Source organism: Oncorhynchus nerka, linkage group LG19, assembly GCF_034236695.1.
Source record: "Oncorhynchus nerka isolate Pitt River linkage group LG19, Oner_Uvic_2.0, whole genome shotgun sequence".
In the NCBI taxonomy this organism is placed as follows: Eukaryota; Metazoa; Chordata; class Actinopteri; order Salmoniformes; family Salmonidae; genus Oncorhynchus; species Oncorhynchus nerka.
Window position 1 is genome coordinate 43,762,210 of NC_088414.1, and position 18,424 is coordinate 43,780,633.

Sequence of the window (18,424 nt, forward strand, 5' to 3'; positions counted from 1 at the left end):
ACCTGACAGAGAGGAGACGAGAGGCAACTCCAACCTGACAGAGAGAGTGAGAGGAGGAGACGAGAGACAACTCCAACCTGACAGAGAGGAGACAAGAGGCAACTCCAACCTGACAGAGAGGAGACGAGAGACAACTACAACCTGACAGAGAGGAAACGAGAGGAGGAGACGAGAGACAACTACAACCTGACAGAGAGAGTGAGAGGAGGAGACGAGAGACAACTACAACCTGACAGAGAGGAGACAAGAGACAACTACAACCTGACAGAGAGGAGACGAGAGGAGGAGACGAGAGACAACTACAACCTGACAGAGAGAGTGAGAGGAGGAGACGAGAGACAACTCCAACCTGACAGAGAGGAGACAAGAGACAACTACAACCTGACAGAGGGGAGACGAGAGACAACTACAACCTGACAGAGGGGAGACATGAGACAACTACAACCTGACAGAGAGGAGACAAGAGACAACTACAACCTGACAGAGAGGAGACGAGAGACAACTACAACCTGACAGAGAGAGTGAGAGGAGGAGACGAGAGACAACTACAACCTGACAGAGAGGAGACGAGAGGAGGAGACGAGAGACAACTACAACCTGACAGAGAGAGTGAGAGGAGGAGACGAGAGACAACTCCAACCTGACAGAGAGGAGACAAGAGACAACTACAACCTGACAGAGGGGAGACAAGAGACAACTACAACCTGACAGAGAGGAGACAAGAGACAACTACAACCTGACAGAGAGAGTGAGAGGAGGAGACGAGAGACAACTCCAACCTGACAGAGAGGAGACAAGAGACAACTACAACCTGACAGAGGGGAGACGAGAGACAACTACAACCTGACAGAGAGGAGACAAGAGGCAACTACAACCTGACAGAGAGGAGACGAGAGGAGGAGACGAGAGACAACTACAACCTGACAGAGAGAGTGAGAGGAGGAGACGAGAGACAACTCCAACCTGACAGAGAGGAGACGAGAGACAACTACAACCTGACAGAGGGGAGACGAGAGACAACTACAACCTGACAGAGAGGAAACAAGAGACAACTCCAACCTGACAGAGAGGAGACAAGAGACAACTACAACCTGACAGAGAGGAGACGAGAGACAACTACAACCTGACAGAGAGGAGACGAGAGACAACTACAACCTGACAGAGAGGAGACGAGAGGAGGAGACGAGAGACAACTCCAACCTGACAGAGAGGAGACGAGAGACAACTCCAACCTGACAGAGAGGAGACGAGAGACAACTACAACCTGACATAGAGGAGACAAGAGACAACTACAACCTGACAGAGGAGACGAGAGACAACTACAACCTGACATAGAGGAGACAAGAGACAACTACAACCTGACAGAGGAGACGAGAGACAACTACAACCTGACAGAGAGGAAACGAGAGGAGGAGACGAGAGACAACTACAACCTGACAGAGAGAGTGAGAGGAGGAGACGAGAGACAACTACAACCTGACAGAGAGAGTGAGAGGAGGAGACGAGAGACAACTCCAACCTGACAGAGAGAGTGAGAGGAGGAGACGAGAGGCAACTCCAACCTGACAGAGAGGAGACGAGAGGCAACTCCAACCTGACAGAGAGGAGACGAGACAACTACAACCTGACAGAGAGGAGACGAGACAACTACAACCTGACAGAGAGAGTGAGAGGAGGAGACGAGAGACAACTACAACCTGACAGAGAGAGTGAGAGGAGGAGACGAGAGACAACTCCAACCTGACAGAGAGGAGACAAGAGACAACTACGACCTGACAGAGAGAGTGAGAGGAGGAGACGAGAGACAACTACAACCTGACAGAGAGGAGACAAGAGGCAACTCCAACCTGACAGAGAGGAGACGAGAGACAACTACAACCTGACAGAGAGGAGACGAGAGGAGGAGACGAGAGTCAACTACAACCTGACAGAGAGAGTGAGAGGAGGAGACGAGAGACAACTTCAACCTGACAGAGAGGAGACGAGAGACAACTACAACCTGACAGAGAGGAGACGAGAGACAACTCCAACCTGACAGAGGGGAGACGAGAGACAACTACAACCTGACAGAGAGGAGACGAGAGGAGGAGACGAGAGACAACTAAAACCTGACAGAGAGAGTGAGAGGAGGAGACGAGAGACAACTCCAACCTGACAGAGAGAGTGAGAGGAGGAGACGAGAGACAACTACAACCTGACAGAGGGGAGACGAGAGACAACTACAACCTGACAGAGGGGAGACAAGAGACAACTACAACCTGACAGAGAGGAGACAAGATACAAATACAACCTGACAGAGAGAGTGAGAGGAGGAGACGAGAGACAACTACAACCTGACAGAGAGAGTGAGAGGAGGAGACGAGAGACAACTCCAACCTGACAGAGAGGAGACGAGAGACAACTACAACCTGACAGAGGGGAGACGAGAGACAACTACAACCTGACAGAGGGGAGACAAGAGACAACTCCAACCTGACAGAGAGGAGACAAGAGACAACTCCAACCTGACAGAGAGGAGACAAGAGACAACTACAACCTGACAGAGGGGAGACGAGAGACAACTACAACCTGACAGAGAGGAGACGAGAGGAGGAGACGAGAGACAACTCCAACCTGACAGAGAGGAGACAAGAGACAACTACAACCTGACAGAGGGGAGACGAGAGACAACTACAACCTGACAGAGAGGAGACAAGAGACAACTACAACCTGACAGAGAGGAGACGAGAGACAACTACAACCTGACAGAGAGGAGACAAGAGACAACTACAACCTTACAGAGAGAGTGAGAGGAGGAGACGAGAGACAACTCCAACCTGACAGAGAGGAGACAAGAGACAACTACAACCTGACAGAGAGGAGACGAGAGGAGGAGACAAGAGACAACTCCAACCTGACAGAGAGAGTGAGAGGAGGAGACGAGAGACAACTCCAACCTGACAGAGAGGAGACAAGAGACAACTACAACCTGACAGAGAGGAGACAAGAGACAACTACAACCTGACAGAGGGGAGACGAGAGACAACTACAACCTGACAGAGAGGAGACGAGAGGAGGAGACGAGAGACAACTCCAACCTGACAGAGGGGAGACGAGAGACAACTACAACCTGACAGAGGGGAGACAAGAGACAACTACAACCTGACAGAGAGGAGACAAGAGACAACTCCAACCTGACAGAGAGGAGACAAGAGACAACTACAACCTGACAGAGAGGAGACGAGAGGAGGAGACAAGAGACAACTCCAACCTGACAGAGAGGAGACAAGAGACAACTCCAACCTGACAGAGAGGAGACAAGAGACAACTACAACATGACAGAGAGGAGACGAGAGGAGGAGACGAGAGACAACTACAACCTGACAGAGAGAGTGAGAGGAGGAGACGAGAGACAACTCCAACCTGACAGAGAGGAGACGAGAGACAACTCCAAACTGACAGAGAGGAGACAAGAGACAACTACAACCTGACAGAGGGGAGACGAGAGGAGGAGACGAGAGACAACTCCAACCTGACAGAGAGGAGACAAGAGACAACTACAACCTGACAGAGGGGAGACGAGAGACAACTACAACCTGACAGAGGGGAGACAAGAGACAACTACAACCTGACAGAGAGGAGACAAGAGACAACTACAACCTGACAGAGGAGACGAGAGACAACTACAACCTGACAGAGAGGAGACGAGAGACAACTACAACCTGACAGAGAGAGTGAGAGGAGGAGACGAGAGACAACTCCAACCTGACAGAGAGGAGACAAGAGACAACTACAACCTGACAGAGAGGAGACAAGAGGCAACTCCAACCTGACAGAGAGGAGACGAGAGGCAACTCCAACCTGACAGAGAGAGTGAGAGGAGGAGACGAGAGACAGCTCCAACCTGACAGAGAGGAGACGAGAGACAACTACAACCTGACAGAGAGGAGACGAGAGGAGGAGACGAGAGACAACTACAACCTGACAGAGAGAGTGAGAGGAGGAGACGAGAGACAGCTCCAACCTGACAGAGAGGAGACGAGAGACAACTCCAACCTGACAGAGGGGAGACAAGAGACAACTACAACCTGACAGAGAGGAGACGAGAGACAACTACAACCTGACAGAGGGGAGACGAGAGACAACTACAACCTGACAGAGAGGAGACGAGAGGAGGAGACGAGAGACAACTCCAACCTGACAGAGAGGAGACAAGAGACAACTACAACCTGACAGAGGGGAGACGAGAGACAACTACAACCTGACAGAGAGGAGACAAGAGACAACTACAACCTGACAGAGAGGAGACGAGAGACAACTACAACCTGACAGAGACAGTGAGAGGAGGAGACGAGAGACAACTACAACCTGACAGAGAGAGTGAGAGGAGGAGACGAGACAACTCCAACCTGACAGAGAGGAGACAAGAGACAACTCCAACCTGACAGAGAGGAGACAAGAGACAACTCCAACCTGACAGAGAGGAGACAAGAGACAACTACAACCTGACAGAGAGGAGACGAGAGGAGGAGACAAGAAACAACTCCAACCTGACAGAGAGGAGACAAGAGACAACTACAACCTGACAGAGAGAGTGAGAGGAGGAGACGAGAGACAACTCCAACCTGACAGAGAGGAGACAAGAGACAACTCCAACCTGACAGAGAGGAGACAAGAGACAACTCCAACCTGACAGAGAGGAGACAAGAGACAACTCCAACCTGACAGAGAGGAGACAAGAGACAACTACAACCTGACAGAGAGGAGACAAGAGACAACTCCAACCTGACAGAGAGGAGACAAGAGACAACTACAACCTGACAGAGAGGAGACAAGAGACAACTCCAACCTGACAGAGAGGAGACAAGAGACAACTACAACCTGACAGAGAGGAGACAAGATACAAATACAACCTGACAGAGAGAGTGAGAGGAGGAGACGAAAGACAACTCCAACCTGACAGAGAGGAGACAAGAGACAACTACAACCTGACAGAGGGGAGACGAGAGACAACTACAACCTGACAGAGGGGAGACGAGAGACAACTCCAACCTGACAGAGGGGAGACAAGAGACAACTCCAACCTGACAGAGAGGAGACAAGAGACAACTCCAACCTGACAGAGAGGAGACAAGAGACAACTACAACCTGACAGAGGGGAGACGAGAGACAACTCCAACCTGACAGAGAGGAGACAAGAGACAACTACAACCTGACAGAGAGGAGACGAGAGGAGGAGACAAGAGACAACTCTAACCTGACAGAGAGGAGACAAGAGACAACTACAACCTGACAGAGAGAGTGAGAGGAGGAGACGAGAGACAACTCCAACCTGACAGAGAGGAGACAAGAGACAACTACAACCTGACAGAGAGGAGACGAGAGGAGGAGACAAGAGACAACTCCAACCTGACAGAGAGAGTGAGAGGAGGAGACGAGAGACAACTCCAACCTGACAGAGAGGAGACAAGAGACAACTACAACCTGACAGAGAGGAGACAAGAGACAACTACAACCTGACAGAGGGGAGACGAGAGACAACTACAACCTGACAGAGAGGAGACGAGAGGAGGAGACGAGAGACAACTCCAACCTGACAGAGAGGAGACAAGAGACAACTCCAACCTGACAGAGAGGAGACAAGAGACAACTACAACCTGACAGAGAGGAGACGAGAGACAACTACAACCTGACAGAGAGAGTGAGAGGAGGAGACGAGAGACAACTCCAACCTGACAGAGAGGAGACAAGAGACAACTACAACCTGACAGAGAGGAGACAAGAGGCAACTCCAACCTGACAGAGAGGAGACGAGAGGCAACTCCAACCTGACAGAGAGAGTGAGAGGAGGAGACGAGAGACAGCTCCAACCTGACAGAGAGGAGACGAGAGACAACTACAACCTGACAGAGAGGAGACGAGAGGAGGAGACGAGAGACAACTACAACCTGACAGAGAGAGTGAGAGAGGAGACGAGAGACAGCTCCAACCTGACAGAGACGAGAGACAACTCCAACCTGACAGAGGGGAGACAAGAGACAACTACAACCTGACAGAGAGGAGACGAGAGACAACTACAACCTGACAGAGGGGAGACGAGAGACAACTACAACCTGACAGAGAGGAGACGAGAGGAGGAGACGAGAGACAACTCCAACCTGACAGAGAGGAGACAAGAGACAACTACAACCTGACAGAGGGGAGACGAGAGACAACTACAACCTGACAGAGAGGAGACAAGAGACAACTACAACCTGACAGAGAGGAGACGAGAGACAACTACAACCTGACAGAGACAGTGAGAGGAGGAGACGAGAGACAACTACAACCTGACAGAGAGAGTGAGAGGAGGAGACGAGACAACTCCAACCTGACAGAGAGGAGACAAGAGACAACTCCAACCTGACAGAGAGGAGACAAGAGACAACTCCAACCTGACAGAGAGGAGACAAGAGACAACTACAACCTGACAGAGAGGAGACGAGAGGAGGAGACAAGAAACAACTCCAACCTGACAGAGAGGAGACAAGAGACAACTACAACCTGACAGAGAGAGTGAGAGGAGGAGACGAGACAACTCCAACCTGACAGAGAGAGACAAGAGACAACTCCAACCTGACAGAGAGGAGACAAGAGACAACTCCAACCTGACAGAGAGGAGACAAGAGACAACTCCAACCTGACAGAGAGGAGACAAGAGACAACTACAACCTGACAGAGAGGAGACAAGAGACAACTCCAACCTGACAGAGAGGAGACAAGAGACAACTACAACCTGACAGAGAGGAGACAAGAGACAACTCCAACCTGACAGAGAGACAAGAGACAACTACAACCTGACAGAGAGGAGACAAGATACAAATACAACCTGACAGAGAGTGAGAGGAGGAGACGAGAGACAACTCCAACCTGACAGAGAGGAGACAAGAGACAACTACAACCTGACAGAGGGAGACGAGAGACAACTACAACCTGACAGAGGGGAGACGAGAGACAACTCCAACCTGACAGAGGGAGACAAGAGACAACTCCAACCTGACAGAGAGGAGACAAGAGACAACTCCAACCTGACAGAGAGGAGACAAGAGACAACTACAACCTGACAGAGGGGAGACGAGAGACAACTCCAACCTGACAGAGAGGAGACAAGAGACAACTACAACCTGACAGAGAGGAGACGAGAGGAGGAGACAAGAGACAACTCTAACCTGACAGAGAGGAGACAAGAGACAACTACAACCTGACAGAGAGAGGAGAGGAGGAGAGAGAGACAACTCCAACCTGACAGAGAGGAGACAAGAGACAACTACAACCTGACAGAGAGGAGACGAGAGGAGGAGACAAGAGACAACTCCAACCTGACAGAGAGAGTGAGAGGAGGAGACGAGAGACAACTCCAACCTGACAGAGAGGAGACAAGAGACAACTACAACCTGACAGAGAGGAGACAAGAGACAACTACAACCTGACAGAGGGGAGACGAGAGACAACTACAACCTGACAGAGAGGAGACGAGAGGAGGAGACGAGAGACAACTCCAACCTGACAGAGAGGAGACAAGAGACAACTCCAACCTGACAGAGAGGAGACAAGAGACAACTACAACCTGACAGAGAGGAGACGAGAGGAGGAGACAAGAGACAACTCCAACCTGACAGAGAGGAGACAAGAGACAACTCCAACCTGACAGAGAGGAGACAAGAGACAACTACAACATGACAGAGAGGAGACGAGAGGAGGAGACGAGAGACAACTACAACCTGACAGAGAGAGTGAGAGGAGGAGACGAGAGACAACTCCAACCTGACAGAGAGGAGACGAGAGACAACTCCAAACTGACAGAGAGGAGACAAGAGACAACTACAACCTGACAGAGGGGAGACGAGAGGAGGAGACGAGAGACAACTCCAACCTGACAGAGAGGAGACAAGAGACAACTACAACCTGACAGAGGGGAGACGAGAGACAACTACAACCTGACAGAGAGGAGACGAGAGACAACTACAACCTGACAGAGAGAGTGAGAGGAGGAGACGAGAGACAACTCCAACCTGACAGAGAGGAGACAAGAGACAACTACAACCTGACAGAGAGGAGACAAGAGGCAACTCCAACCTGACAGAGAGGAGACGAGAGGCAACTCCAACCTGACAGAGAGAGTGAGAGGAGGAGACGAGAGACAGCTCCAACCTGACAGAGAGGAGACGAGAGACAACTACAACCTGACAGAGGGGAGACAAGAGACAACTACAACCTGACAGAGAGGAGACGAGAGGAGGAGACGAGAGACAACTACAACCTGACAGAGAGAGTGAGAGGAGGAGACGAGAGACAGCTCCAACCTGACAGAGAGGAGACGAGAGACAACTCCAACCTGACAGAGGGGAGACAAGAGACAACTACAACCTGACAGAGAGGAGACGAGAGACAACTACAACCTGACAGAGAGGAGACGAGAGGAGGAGACGAGAGACAACTCCAACCTGACAGAGAGGAGACAAGAGACAACTACAACCTGACAGAGGGGAGACGAGAGACAACTACAACCTGACAGAGAGGAGACGAGAGACAACTACAACCTGACAGAGAGGAGACGAGAGACAACTACAACCTGACAGAGAGGAGACGAGAGACAACTACAACCTGACAGAGACAGTGAGAGGAGGAGACGAGAGACAACTACAACCTGACAGAGAGAGTGAGAGGAGGAGACGAGACAACTCCAACCTGACAGAGAGGAGACAAGAGACAACTCCAACCTGACAGAGAGGAGACAAGAGACAACTCCAACCTGACAGAGAGGAGACAAGAGACAACTACAACCTGACAGAGAGGAGACGAGAGGAGGAGACAAGAAACAACTCCAACCTGACAGAGAGGAGACAAGAGACAACTACAACCTGACAGAGAGAGTGAGAGGAGGAGACGAGAGACAACTCCAACCTGACAGAGAGGAGACAAGAGACAACTCCAACCTGACAGAGAGGAGACAAGAGACAACTCCAACCTGACAGAGAGGAGACAAGAGACAACTCCAACCTGACAGAGAGGAGACAAGAGACAACTCCAACCTGACAGAGAGGAGACAAGAGACAACTCCAACCTGACAGAGAGGAGACAAGAGACAACTACAACCTGACAGAGAGGAGACAAGAGACAACTCCAACCTGACAGAGAGGAGACAAGAGACAACTACAACATGACAGAGAGGAGACAAGAGGCAACTACAACCTGACAGAGAGGAGACGAGATGCAACTACAACCTGACAGAGAGGAGACGAGAGGAGGAGACGAGAGACAACTACAACCTGACAGAGAGGAGACAAGAGGCAACTACAACCTGACAGAGAGGAGACGAGAGGAGGAGACGAGAGACAACTACAACCTGACAGAGAGAGTGAGAGGAGGAGACGAGAGACAACTCCAACCTGACAGAGAGGAGACAAGAGACAACTCCAACCTGATAGAGAGGAGACAAGAGACAACTACAACCTGACAGAGGGGAGACGAGAGACAACTACAACCTGACAGAGGGGAGACGAGAGACAACTACAACCTGACAGAGAGAGTGAGAGGAGGAGACGAGAGACAACTCCAACCTGACAGAGAGGAGACAAGAGACAACTCCAACCTGACAGAGCGGAGACAAGAGACAAGTACAACCTGACAGAGAGGAGACAAGAGACAAGTACAACCTGACAGAGAGGAGACAAGAGACAAGTACAACCTGACAGAGAGGAGACGAGAGGAGGAGACGAGAGACAACTCCAACCTGACAGAGAGAGTGAGAGGAGGAGACGAGAGACAACTACAACCTGACAGAGAGGAGACGAGAGGCAACTCCAACCTGACAGAGAGGAGACGAGAGGCAACTCCAACCTGACAGAGAGGAGACGAGAGGCAACTACAACCTGACAGAGAGGAGACGAGAGACAACTCCAACCTGACAGAGAGGAGACGAGAGACAACTCCAACCTGACAGAGAGGAGACGAGAGACAACTCCAACCTGACAGAGAGGAGACGAGAGACAACTACAACCTGACAGAGAGGAGACGAGAGACAACTACAACCTGACAGAGAGGAGACGAGAGACAACTACAACCTGACAGAGAGGAGACGAGAGACAACTACAACCTGACAGAGAGGAGACGAGAGACAACTACAACCTGACAGAGAGGAGACGAGAGACAACTACAACCTGACAGAGAGGAGACGAGAGACAACTACAACCTGACAGAGAGGAGACGAGAGACAACTACAACCTGACAGAGAGGAGACGAGAGACAACTACAACCTGACAGAGAGGAGACGAGAGACAACTGCAACCTGACAGAGAGGAACCGAGAGACAACTACAACCTGACAGAGGGGAGACGAGAGACAACTCCAACCTGACAGAGGAGACGAGAGACAACTCCAACCTGACAGAGAGGAGACGAGAGACAACTCCAACCTGACAGAGAGGAGACGAGAGACAACTCCAACCTGACAGAGAGGAGACGAGAGGCAACTCCTAACAACGGACTCTAAGGACAGATCCATTATTCTAGACATGAATATGGGTCAGTGTGTCTGGAGTAGATCAGGGTGCAGAAAACTCAGTACTGCCTGGCTGGAACAGACTGTCTGGGCACAGTCTTCCCTTGAGATCTGCCATGGAGATGGTGTGTGTTACCTAGCAGCCTCGTACATCTGTGTGTTACCCAGCAGCCTCATACATCTTGATGTTCGCCATGGAGATGGTGTGTGTTACCTAGCAGCCTCGTACATCTTGATGTTCACCATGGAGATGGTGTGTGTTACCTAGCAGCCTCATGCATCTCGATGTTCGCCATGGAGACGGTGGTGTGTGTTACCTAGCAGCCTCATACATCTTGATGTTCGCCTTGGAGACGGTGGTGTGTGTTACCTAGCAGCCTCGTACATCTTGATGTTCGCCTTGGAGACGGTGGTGTGTGTTACCTAGCAGCCTCATACATCTTGATGTTCACCGTGGAGACGGTGGTGTGTGTTACCTAGCAGCCTCGTACATCTTGATGTTCGCCATGGAGATGGTGTGTGTTACCTAGCAGCCTCATACATCTTGATGTTCGCCATGGAGACGGTGGTGTGTGTTACCTAGCAGCCTCATACATCTTGATGTTCACCATGGAGATGGTGTGTGTTACCTAGCAGCCTCATACATCTTGATGTTCGCCATGGAGACGGCGGTGTGTGTTACCTAGCAGCCTCATACATCTTGATGTTCGCCATGGAGATGGTGTGTGTTACCTAGCAGCCTCATACATCTTGATGTTCGCCGTGGAGACGGTGGTGTGTGTTACCTAGCAGCCTCATACATCTTGATGTTCACCATGGAGACGGTGGTGTACGTTACCTAGCAGCCTCATACATCTTGATGTTCACCGTGGAGACGGTGGTGTGTGTTACCTAGCAGCCTCATACATCTCGATGTTTGCCGTGGAGACGGTGGTGTGTGTTACCTAGCAGCCTCATACATCTTGATGTTCACCGTGGAGACGGTGGTGTACGTTACCTAGCAGCCTCGTACATCTTGATGTTCGCCATGGAGACGGTGGTGTGTGTTACCTAGCAGCCTCATACATCTTGATGTTCACCATGGAGACGGTGGTGTACGTTACCTAGCAGCCTCATACATCTTGATGTTCACCGTGGAGACGGTGGTGTGTGTTACCTAGCAGCCTCATACATCTTGATGTTCGCCGTGGAGACGGTGGTGTGTGTTACCTAGCAGCCTCATACATCTCGATGTTTGCCGTGGAGACGGTGGTGTGTGTTACCTAGCAGCCTCATACATCTCGATGTTTGCCGTGGAGACGGTGGTGTGTGTTACCTAGCAGCCTCATACATCTTGATGTTCACCGTGGAGACGGTGGTGTGTGTTACCTAGCAGCCTCATACATCTCGATGTTTGCCGTGGAGATGGTGTGTGTTACCTAGCAGCCTCATACATCTTGATGTTCGCCATGGAGACGGTGGTGTGTGTTACCTAGCAGCCTCATACATCTTGATGTTCACCATGGAGATGGTGTGTGTTACCTAGCAGCCTCATACATCTTGATGTTCGCCATGGAGACGGCGGTGTGTGTTACCTAGCAGCCTCATACATCTTGATGTTCGCCATGGAGATGGTGTGTGTTACCTAGCAGCCTCGTACATCTTGATGGTCATCAGCGTATCCTCCATGGTCTTGTTAACCAGTGTATTGATGCTGGACACAAAGAAGTTGATGGCTCCTAGCAGTGTCTCTCCATTCTTGCATAATAACTTCTGGGTCTCTGCGTTGTACCCAAACTCATCCTGTAGGAAACATCATTAAAAACACACACTGATCAATCTGATCAAATCAACCAACACATCAATCAGTCCAACCAACAAATCAACCAATCTATTCAAAGAAATCACCTGAGCTAAAACCCCCAAAGACCAAACAGTGTTGAGTGGCAGCCCTACCTCTTGATTTAAGGTCAGGGGTTACAGGTCAGGGGTTACAGGTGATTTCTGGCTGAGGGGTCTGGGTTAGGGGTCAGGTTCTAACCAGTAGTTCAGGTGATTTCTGGCTGAGGGGTCTGGGTTAGGGGTCAGGTTCTAACCAGTAGTTCAGGTGATTTCTGGGTGAGGGGTCTGGGTTAGGGGTCAGGTTCTAACCAGTAGTTCAGGTGATTTCTGGGTGAGGGGTCTGGGTTAGGGGTCAGGTTCTAACCAGTAGTTCAGGTGATTTCTGGCTGAGGGGTCTGGGTTAGGGGTCAGGTTCTAACCAGTAGTTCAGGTGATTTCTGGCTGAGGGGTCTGGGTTAGGGGGTCAGGTTCTAACCAGTAGTTCAGGTGATTTCTGGCTGAGGGGTCTGGGTTAGGGGTCAGGTTCTCACTCGTAGTTCAGGTGATTTCTGGCTGAGGGGTCTGGGTTAGGGGTCAGGTTCTAACCAGTAGTTCAGGTGATTTCTGGGTTGGAGGTTAGGGGTATGGGATTAGCCTAGAGGTTATAGGTCAGGTTCTCACTCGTAGTTCAGGTGATTTCTGGGTTAGGGGTCTGGGATTAGCCTAGAGGTTATAGGTCAGGTTCTCACCCGTAGTTCAGGTGATTTCTGGGTTAGGGGTCTGGGATTAGCCTAGAGGTTATAGGTCAGGTTCTCACCTGTAGTTCAGGTGATTTCTGGGTTAGGGGTCTGGGATTAGCCTAGAGGTTATAGGTCAGGTTCTCACTCGTAGTTCAGGTGATTTCTGGGTTGGAGGTTAGGGGTCTGGGATTAGCCTAGAGGTTATAGGTCAGGTTCTCACTCGTAGTTCAGGTGATTTCTGGGTTAGGGGTCTGGGATTAGCCTAGAGGTTATAGGTCAGGTTCTCACCCGTAGTTCAGGTGATTTCTGGGTTAGGGGTTAGGGGTCTGGGATTAGCCTAGAGGTTATAGGTCAGGTTCTTACCCGTAGTTCAGGTGATTTCTGGGTTAAAGGTTAGGGGTCTGGGATTAGCCTAGAGGTTATAGGTCAGGTTCTCACTCGTAGTTCAGGTGATTTCTGGGTTAGGGGTCTGGGATTAGCCTAGAGGTTATAGGTCAGATTCTCACCCGTAGTTCAGGTGATTTCAGGCTGAGGTCGGTGAAGGTGTCCCCGAGAGCGTGTTGCGTCTGCACCATGCTGTACAAGTGATTGGTCAGGGCTCTGGCCAATCGCAGCACAGTCTCATACTTCCTCTTGGTGTCCCGGAGAACTTCTATCTGAGCCTCCAGTTCTAGATCCACAGTCCGAGAACCACGACCAAACCGCTCTGCGATCATCTGTTTAGTGCACTGGAGAGAACGAGGGAGGGAAGCAAGGAAGGAGGAACGAGGGAGGAGGAGGGAGAGAGAGAGGATGAGAGGAGGGAGGGAGGGAGGAGGTGTGTTTGAGATGAGGAGTTCGATGGAAATCATTAAAACACGGACTAGTTAACACAGACTAGTTAATTGGTTTTGGATAAGAGCGTCTGCTAAACGATTAAAATGGCTAATGAAACACAGGTAAGTGAACACAGACAGGTGTCGTACTAGAGGTATGTGTGGCTCTAGGTATTCTAAATACAGACACAGGTATTCTGACACAGGTAAGTGAACACAGGTAGCCTAACATATTCAGTCAGATATATTGTAGGTGTATGTGTCTTCTCATGTGTGTTCAGGTATGTCAACATGTAGACTAACAAAGACCGGTACATTGTGTTACCTTGTAGGTGTTGAGTCCCTTGTGTATGGGCCTTTAATTAGGGTGTCTAAGTGTTCTGTTACAGGTAGACCCAGATATTGACACGCATGCAGACTGCAGTACCTTGTAGGTGTTGAGGTAGATTATAGGTGTTGAGGTAGACTACAGTACCGTGTAGGTGTAGAGGTAGATTATAGGTGTAGAGGTAGATTATAGGTGTAGAGGTAGATTATAGGTGTAGAGGTAGACTACAGTACCTTGTAGGTGTAGACTACAGTACCTTGTAGGTGTAGAGGTAGACTACAGTACCTTGTAGGTGTAGAGGTAGACTACAGTACCTTGTAGGTGTAGAGGTAGACTACAGTACCTTGTAGGTGTAGAGGTAGACTACAGTACCTTGTAGGTGTAGAGGTAGACTACAGTACCTTGTAGGTGTAGAGGTAGACTACAGTACCTTGTAGGTGTAGAGGTAGACTACAGTACCTTGTAGGTGTAGAGGTAGACTACAGTACCTTGTAGGTGTAGAGGTAGACTACAGTACCTTGTAGGTGTAGAGGTAGACTACAGTACCTTGTAGGTGTTGAGGTAGACTACAGTACCTTGTAGGTGTAGAGGTAGACTACAGTACCTTGTAGGTGTAGAGGTAGACTACAGTACCTTGTAGGTGTAGAGGTAGACTACAGTACCTTGTAGGTGTTGAGGTAGACTACAGTACCTTGTAGGTGTAGAGGTAGACTACAGTACCTTGTAGGTGTAGAGGTAGACTACAGTACCTTGTAGGTGTAGAGGTAGACTACAGTACATTGTAGGTGTAGAGAGGTAGACTACAGTACCTTGTAGGTGTAGAGGTAGACTACAGTACCTTGTAGGTGTAGAGGTAGACTACAGTACCTTGTAGGTGTAGAGGTAGACTACAGTACCTTGTAGGTGTAGAGGTAGACTACAGTACCTTGTAGGTGTAGAGGTAGACTACAGTACCTTGTAGGTGTAGAGGTAGACTACAGTACCTTGTAGGTGTAGAGGTAGACTACAGTACCTTGTAGGTGTAGAGGTAGACTACAGTACCTTGTAGGTGTAGAGGTAGACTACAGTACCTTGTAGGTGTTGAGGTAGACTACAGTACCTTGTAGGTGTTGAGGTAGACTACAGTACCTTGTAGGTGTTGAGGTAGACTACAGTACCTTGTAGGTGTAGAGGTAGACTACAGTACCTTGTAGGTGTTGAGGTAGACTACAGTACCTTGTAGGTGTTGAGGTAGACTACAGTACCTTGTAGGTGTTGAGGTAGACTACAGTACCTTGTAGGTGTTGAGGTAGACTACAATACCTTGTAGGTGTTGAGGCCCCATTGCTTCATGAAGTCCAGTTTCTCTACAGCCACTCCTCTGGAGGCCTCCTCTGCAGTCGTGGAACTGCTGCTTCTACTGTCCTGCATACTGGAACCTGTGAGGAAGAGGAGGAGGGACAGGGAGGGATGGAGAGGAAGGGGAGGGACAGGGAGGGATGGAGAGGAGGAGGAGGGACAGGGAGGGATGGAGAGGAGGAGGAGGGACAGGGAGGGATGGAGAGGAGGAGGAGAGACAGGGAGGGATGGAGAGGAGGAGGAGGGACAGGGAGGGATGGAGAGGAGGAGGAGAGACAGGGAGGGATGGAGAGGAGGAGGAGGGACAGGGAGGGATGGAGAGGAGGAGGAGGGACAGGGAGGGATGGAGAGGAGGAGGAGGGACAGGGAGGGATGAGGGGGGAAGGAGGGACAGGGAGGGATGGAGAGGAGGAGGAGGGACAGGGAGGGATGGAGAGGAGGAGGAGGGACAGGGAGGGATGGAGAGGAGGAGGAGGGACAGGGAGGGATGGAGAGGAGGAGGAGGGACAGGGAGGGATGGAGAGGAGGAGGAGGGACAGGGAGGGATGGAGAGGAGGGGAAGGAGGAAGAGGTGGCAGGACAGTGCACTACTTTAGATCAGAACCTTATGGCACCCTATTCCCTATGTAGTGCACTACTTTAGACCAGAGTCCTATGGCACCCTATTCCCTACATAGTGGTACTACTTTAGACCAGAGTCCTATGGCACCCTATTCCCTACGTAGTGCACTACTTTAGACCAGAGGGCCACTAGCGCTTCACGTAGGGAATAGAGTGACGTTTGGGATTCACCCCAGTATGTATTTACTGTGAGAATCAGGTGAAGGACAGAAATAAGACAGACATCGACAACTAATGAAAGACCACAGTGAAGAGTCTGAACCAAAATAACCCAGAAATATTCTCAGGAAAACAACAGTTTACACAGAGATACGTTAAGAGTGTGAAAACCAAGAAGAGAGATGTGGAAACAGCAGCTCCTGATGCACCAGACAAACAGAGTCACCAAGAGAGGATGAAACATGTCAACAAGGGAAATGTAGTGACCCCTGAAAGAGAGAGAGAGTTTACCGGGATGAGAGGAGACAGTGATTCCCCACAACACAACAAGGGAAATGTAGAGACAGAGTTTAACGGGATGAGAGGAGACAGTGATTCCCCACAGCACAACAACAAGGGAAATGTAGTGACCCCTGAAAGAGAGAGAGAGTTTAACGGGATGAGAGGAGACAGTGATTCCCCACAACACAACACAACAACATGTAGTGACCCCTGAAAGAGAGAGAGAGTTTAACGGGATGAGAAGATACAGCACAACAACAAGGGAGCAGAAAGGAAACCGAAAGAGGAGAAACCAATTCAGTCTGTGAAAGAGAGGAATGAGAGCGATGGAAGAGCCACCTTGTCCTGTGACTGGGATGCGTCTGTTAAACTGAGCGTTGTAGCGCACAGCAGGGCCTGAGGAGGGAGAGAGAGAGAGAAGAGAGAAGAGACAGCGAGGGAGAGAGAGAGAGAAGAGAGAAGAGAGACAGCGAGGGAGAGAGAGAGAGAAGAGAGACAGCGAGGGAGAAGAGAGAAGAGAGAGGTTGATTCTTAAGAGGACTGCACCATATTAGTGAGGCAGGTGTTTGAATCAAAGCAGTTCAGTTGCTTACTGTTCAGTCCCTAGCCCCTCCCCTGTTCAGGCCCTAGACCCTCCCCCTCTTCAGGCCCTAGAAACTCCCCCTCTTCAGGCCCTAGACCCTCCCCCTCTTCAGGCCCTAGACCCTCCCCCTCTTCAGGCCCTAGACCCTCCCCCTCTTCAGGCCCTAGACCCTCCCCTGTTCAGACCCTAACACCTCCCCTGTTCAGACCCTAGCCCCTGTTCAGTCCCTAGCCCCTGTTCAGTCCCTAGCCCCTCCCCTGTTCAGTCCCTAGCCCCTGTTCAGTCCCTAGCCCCTCCCCTGTTCAGTCCCTAGCCCCTCCCCTGTTCAGTCCCTAGCCCCTCCCCTGTTCAGTCCCTAGCCCCTCCCCTGTTCAGTCCCTAGCCCCTCCCTTGTACTGTTCTAGCCCCTGTTCAGTCCCTAGCCCCTCCCCTGTTCCCTCCCTAGCCCCTCCATTGTACTGTCCTAGCCCTCCCCTGTACTATCCTAGCCCCTGTTCAGTCCCTAGCCCCTCCCCTGTACTGGCCTAGCCCCTGTTCAGTCCCTAGTCCTTCCCTTTATACAGTCCTATCCCCTGTTCAGTCCCTAGCCCCTCCCCTGTACTGTCCTAGCCCCTGTTCAGTCCCTAGCCCCTCCCCTGTACTGTCCTAGCCCCTGTTCAGTCCCTAGCCCCTCCCCTGTACTGTCCTAGCCCCTGTTCAGTCCCTAGCCCCTCCCTTGTACGGTCCTAGCCCCTGTTCAGTCCCTAGCCCCTCCCTTGTACGGTCCTAGCCCCTGTTCAGTCCCTAGCCCCTCCCCCTGTACTGTCCTAGCCCTTGTTCAGTCCCTAGCCCCTCCCCTGTACTGTCCTAGCCCCTGTTCAGACCCTAGCCCCTCCCCTGTTCAGACCCTAGCCCCTCCCCTGTTCAGACCCTAGCCCCTCCCCTGTTCAGACCCTAGCCCCTCCCCTGTTCAGACCCTAGCCCCTCCCCTGTTCAGACCTTAGCCCCTCCCCTGTTCAGGCCCTAGCCCCTCGTACTGTTCTAGCCCCTTATTCACTTCCTCTCCATCCATCTGCCCCCTCTCCTCTCAGTCTTCCTCTCCATCCATCTGCCCCCTCTCCTCTCCTGATCTTCCTCTCCATTCAGAGAGAGAGAGGAGACTGTCTTCAAGAGAGATTTTATGTAGATGTTTAGACAACTACAGACCCCCTTGGACTTAAACATCTAAATAAAAATAAATAAAAAATCTGTCATGAGAAAA

General features: G+C 50.9%; 1 protein-coding gene across 3 annotated transcripts in view; it reads right to left on the minus strand.

Moving 5' to 3' along the window:
• arfip2b (ADP-ribosylation factor interacting protein 2b) overlaps positions 1–18,424 on the minus strand; it is an 82,668-nt gene that overhangs the window by 23,488 nt on the left and 40,756 nt on the right. For 2 of the 3 annotated variants that reach the window (XM_065004966.1, XM_065004967.1), the window contains 4 exons: positions 16,941–16,997; positions 15,504–15,619; positions 13,565–13,786; positions 12,143–12,300 (listed from right to left, as the gene is read on the minus strand). In XM_065004966.1, the coding sequence (XP_064861038.1) occupies positions 12,143–12,300; positions 13,565–13,786; positions 15,504–15,619; positions 16,941–16,997 (553 nt within the window). The remainder of the gene's footprint in view (positions 1–12,142; positions 12,301–13,564; positions 13,787–15,503; positions 15,620–16,940; positions 16,998–18,424) is intronic. The other variant, XM_065004968.1, reaches the window with a different exon arrangement.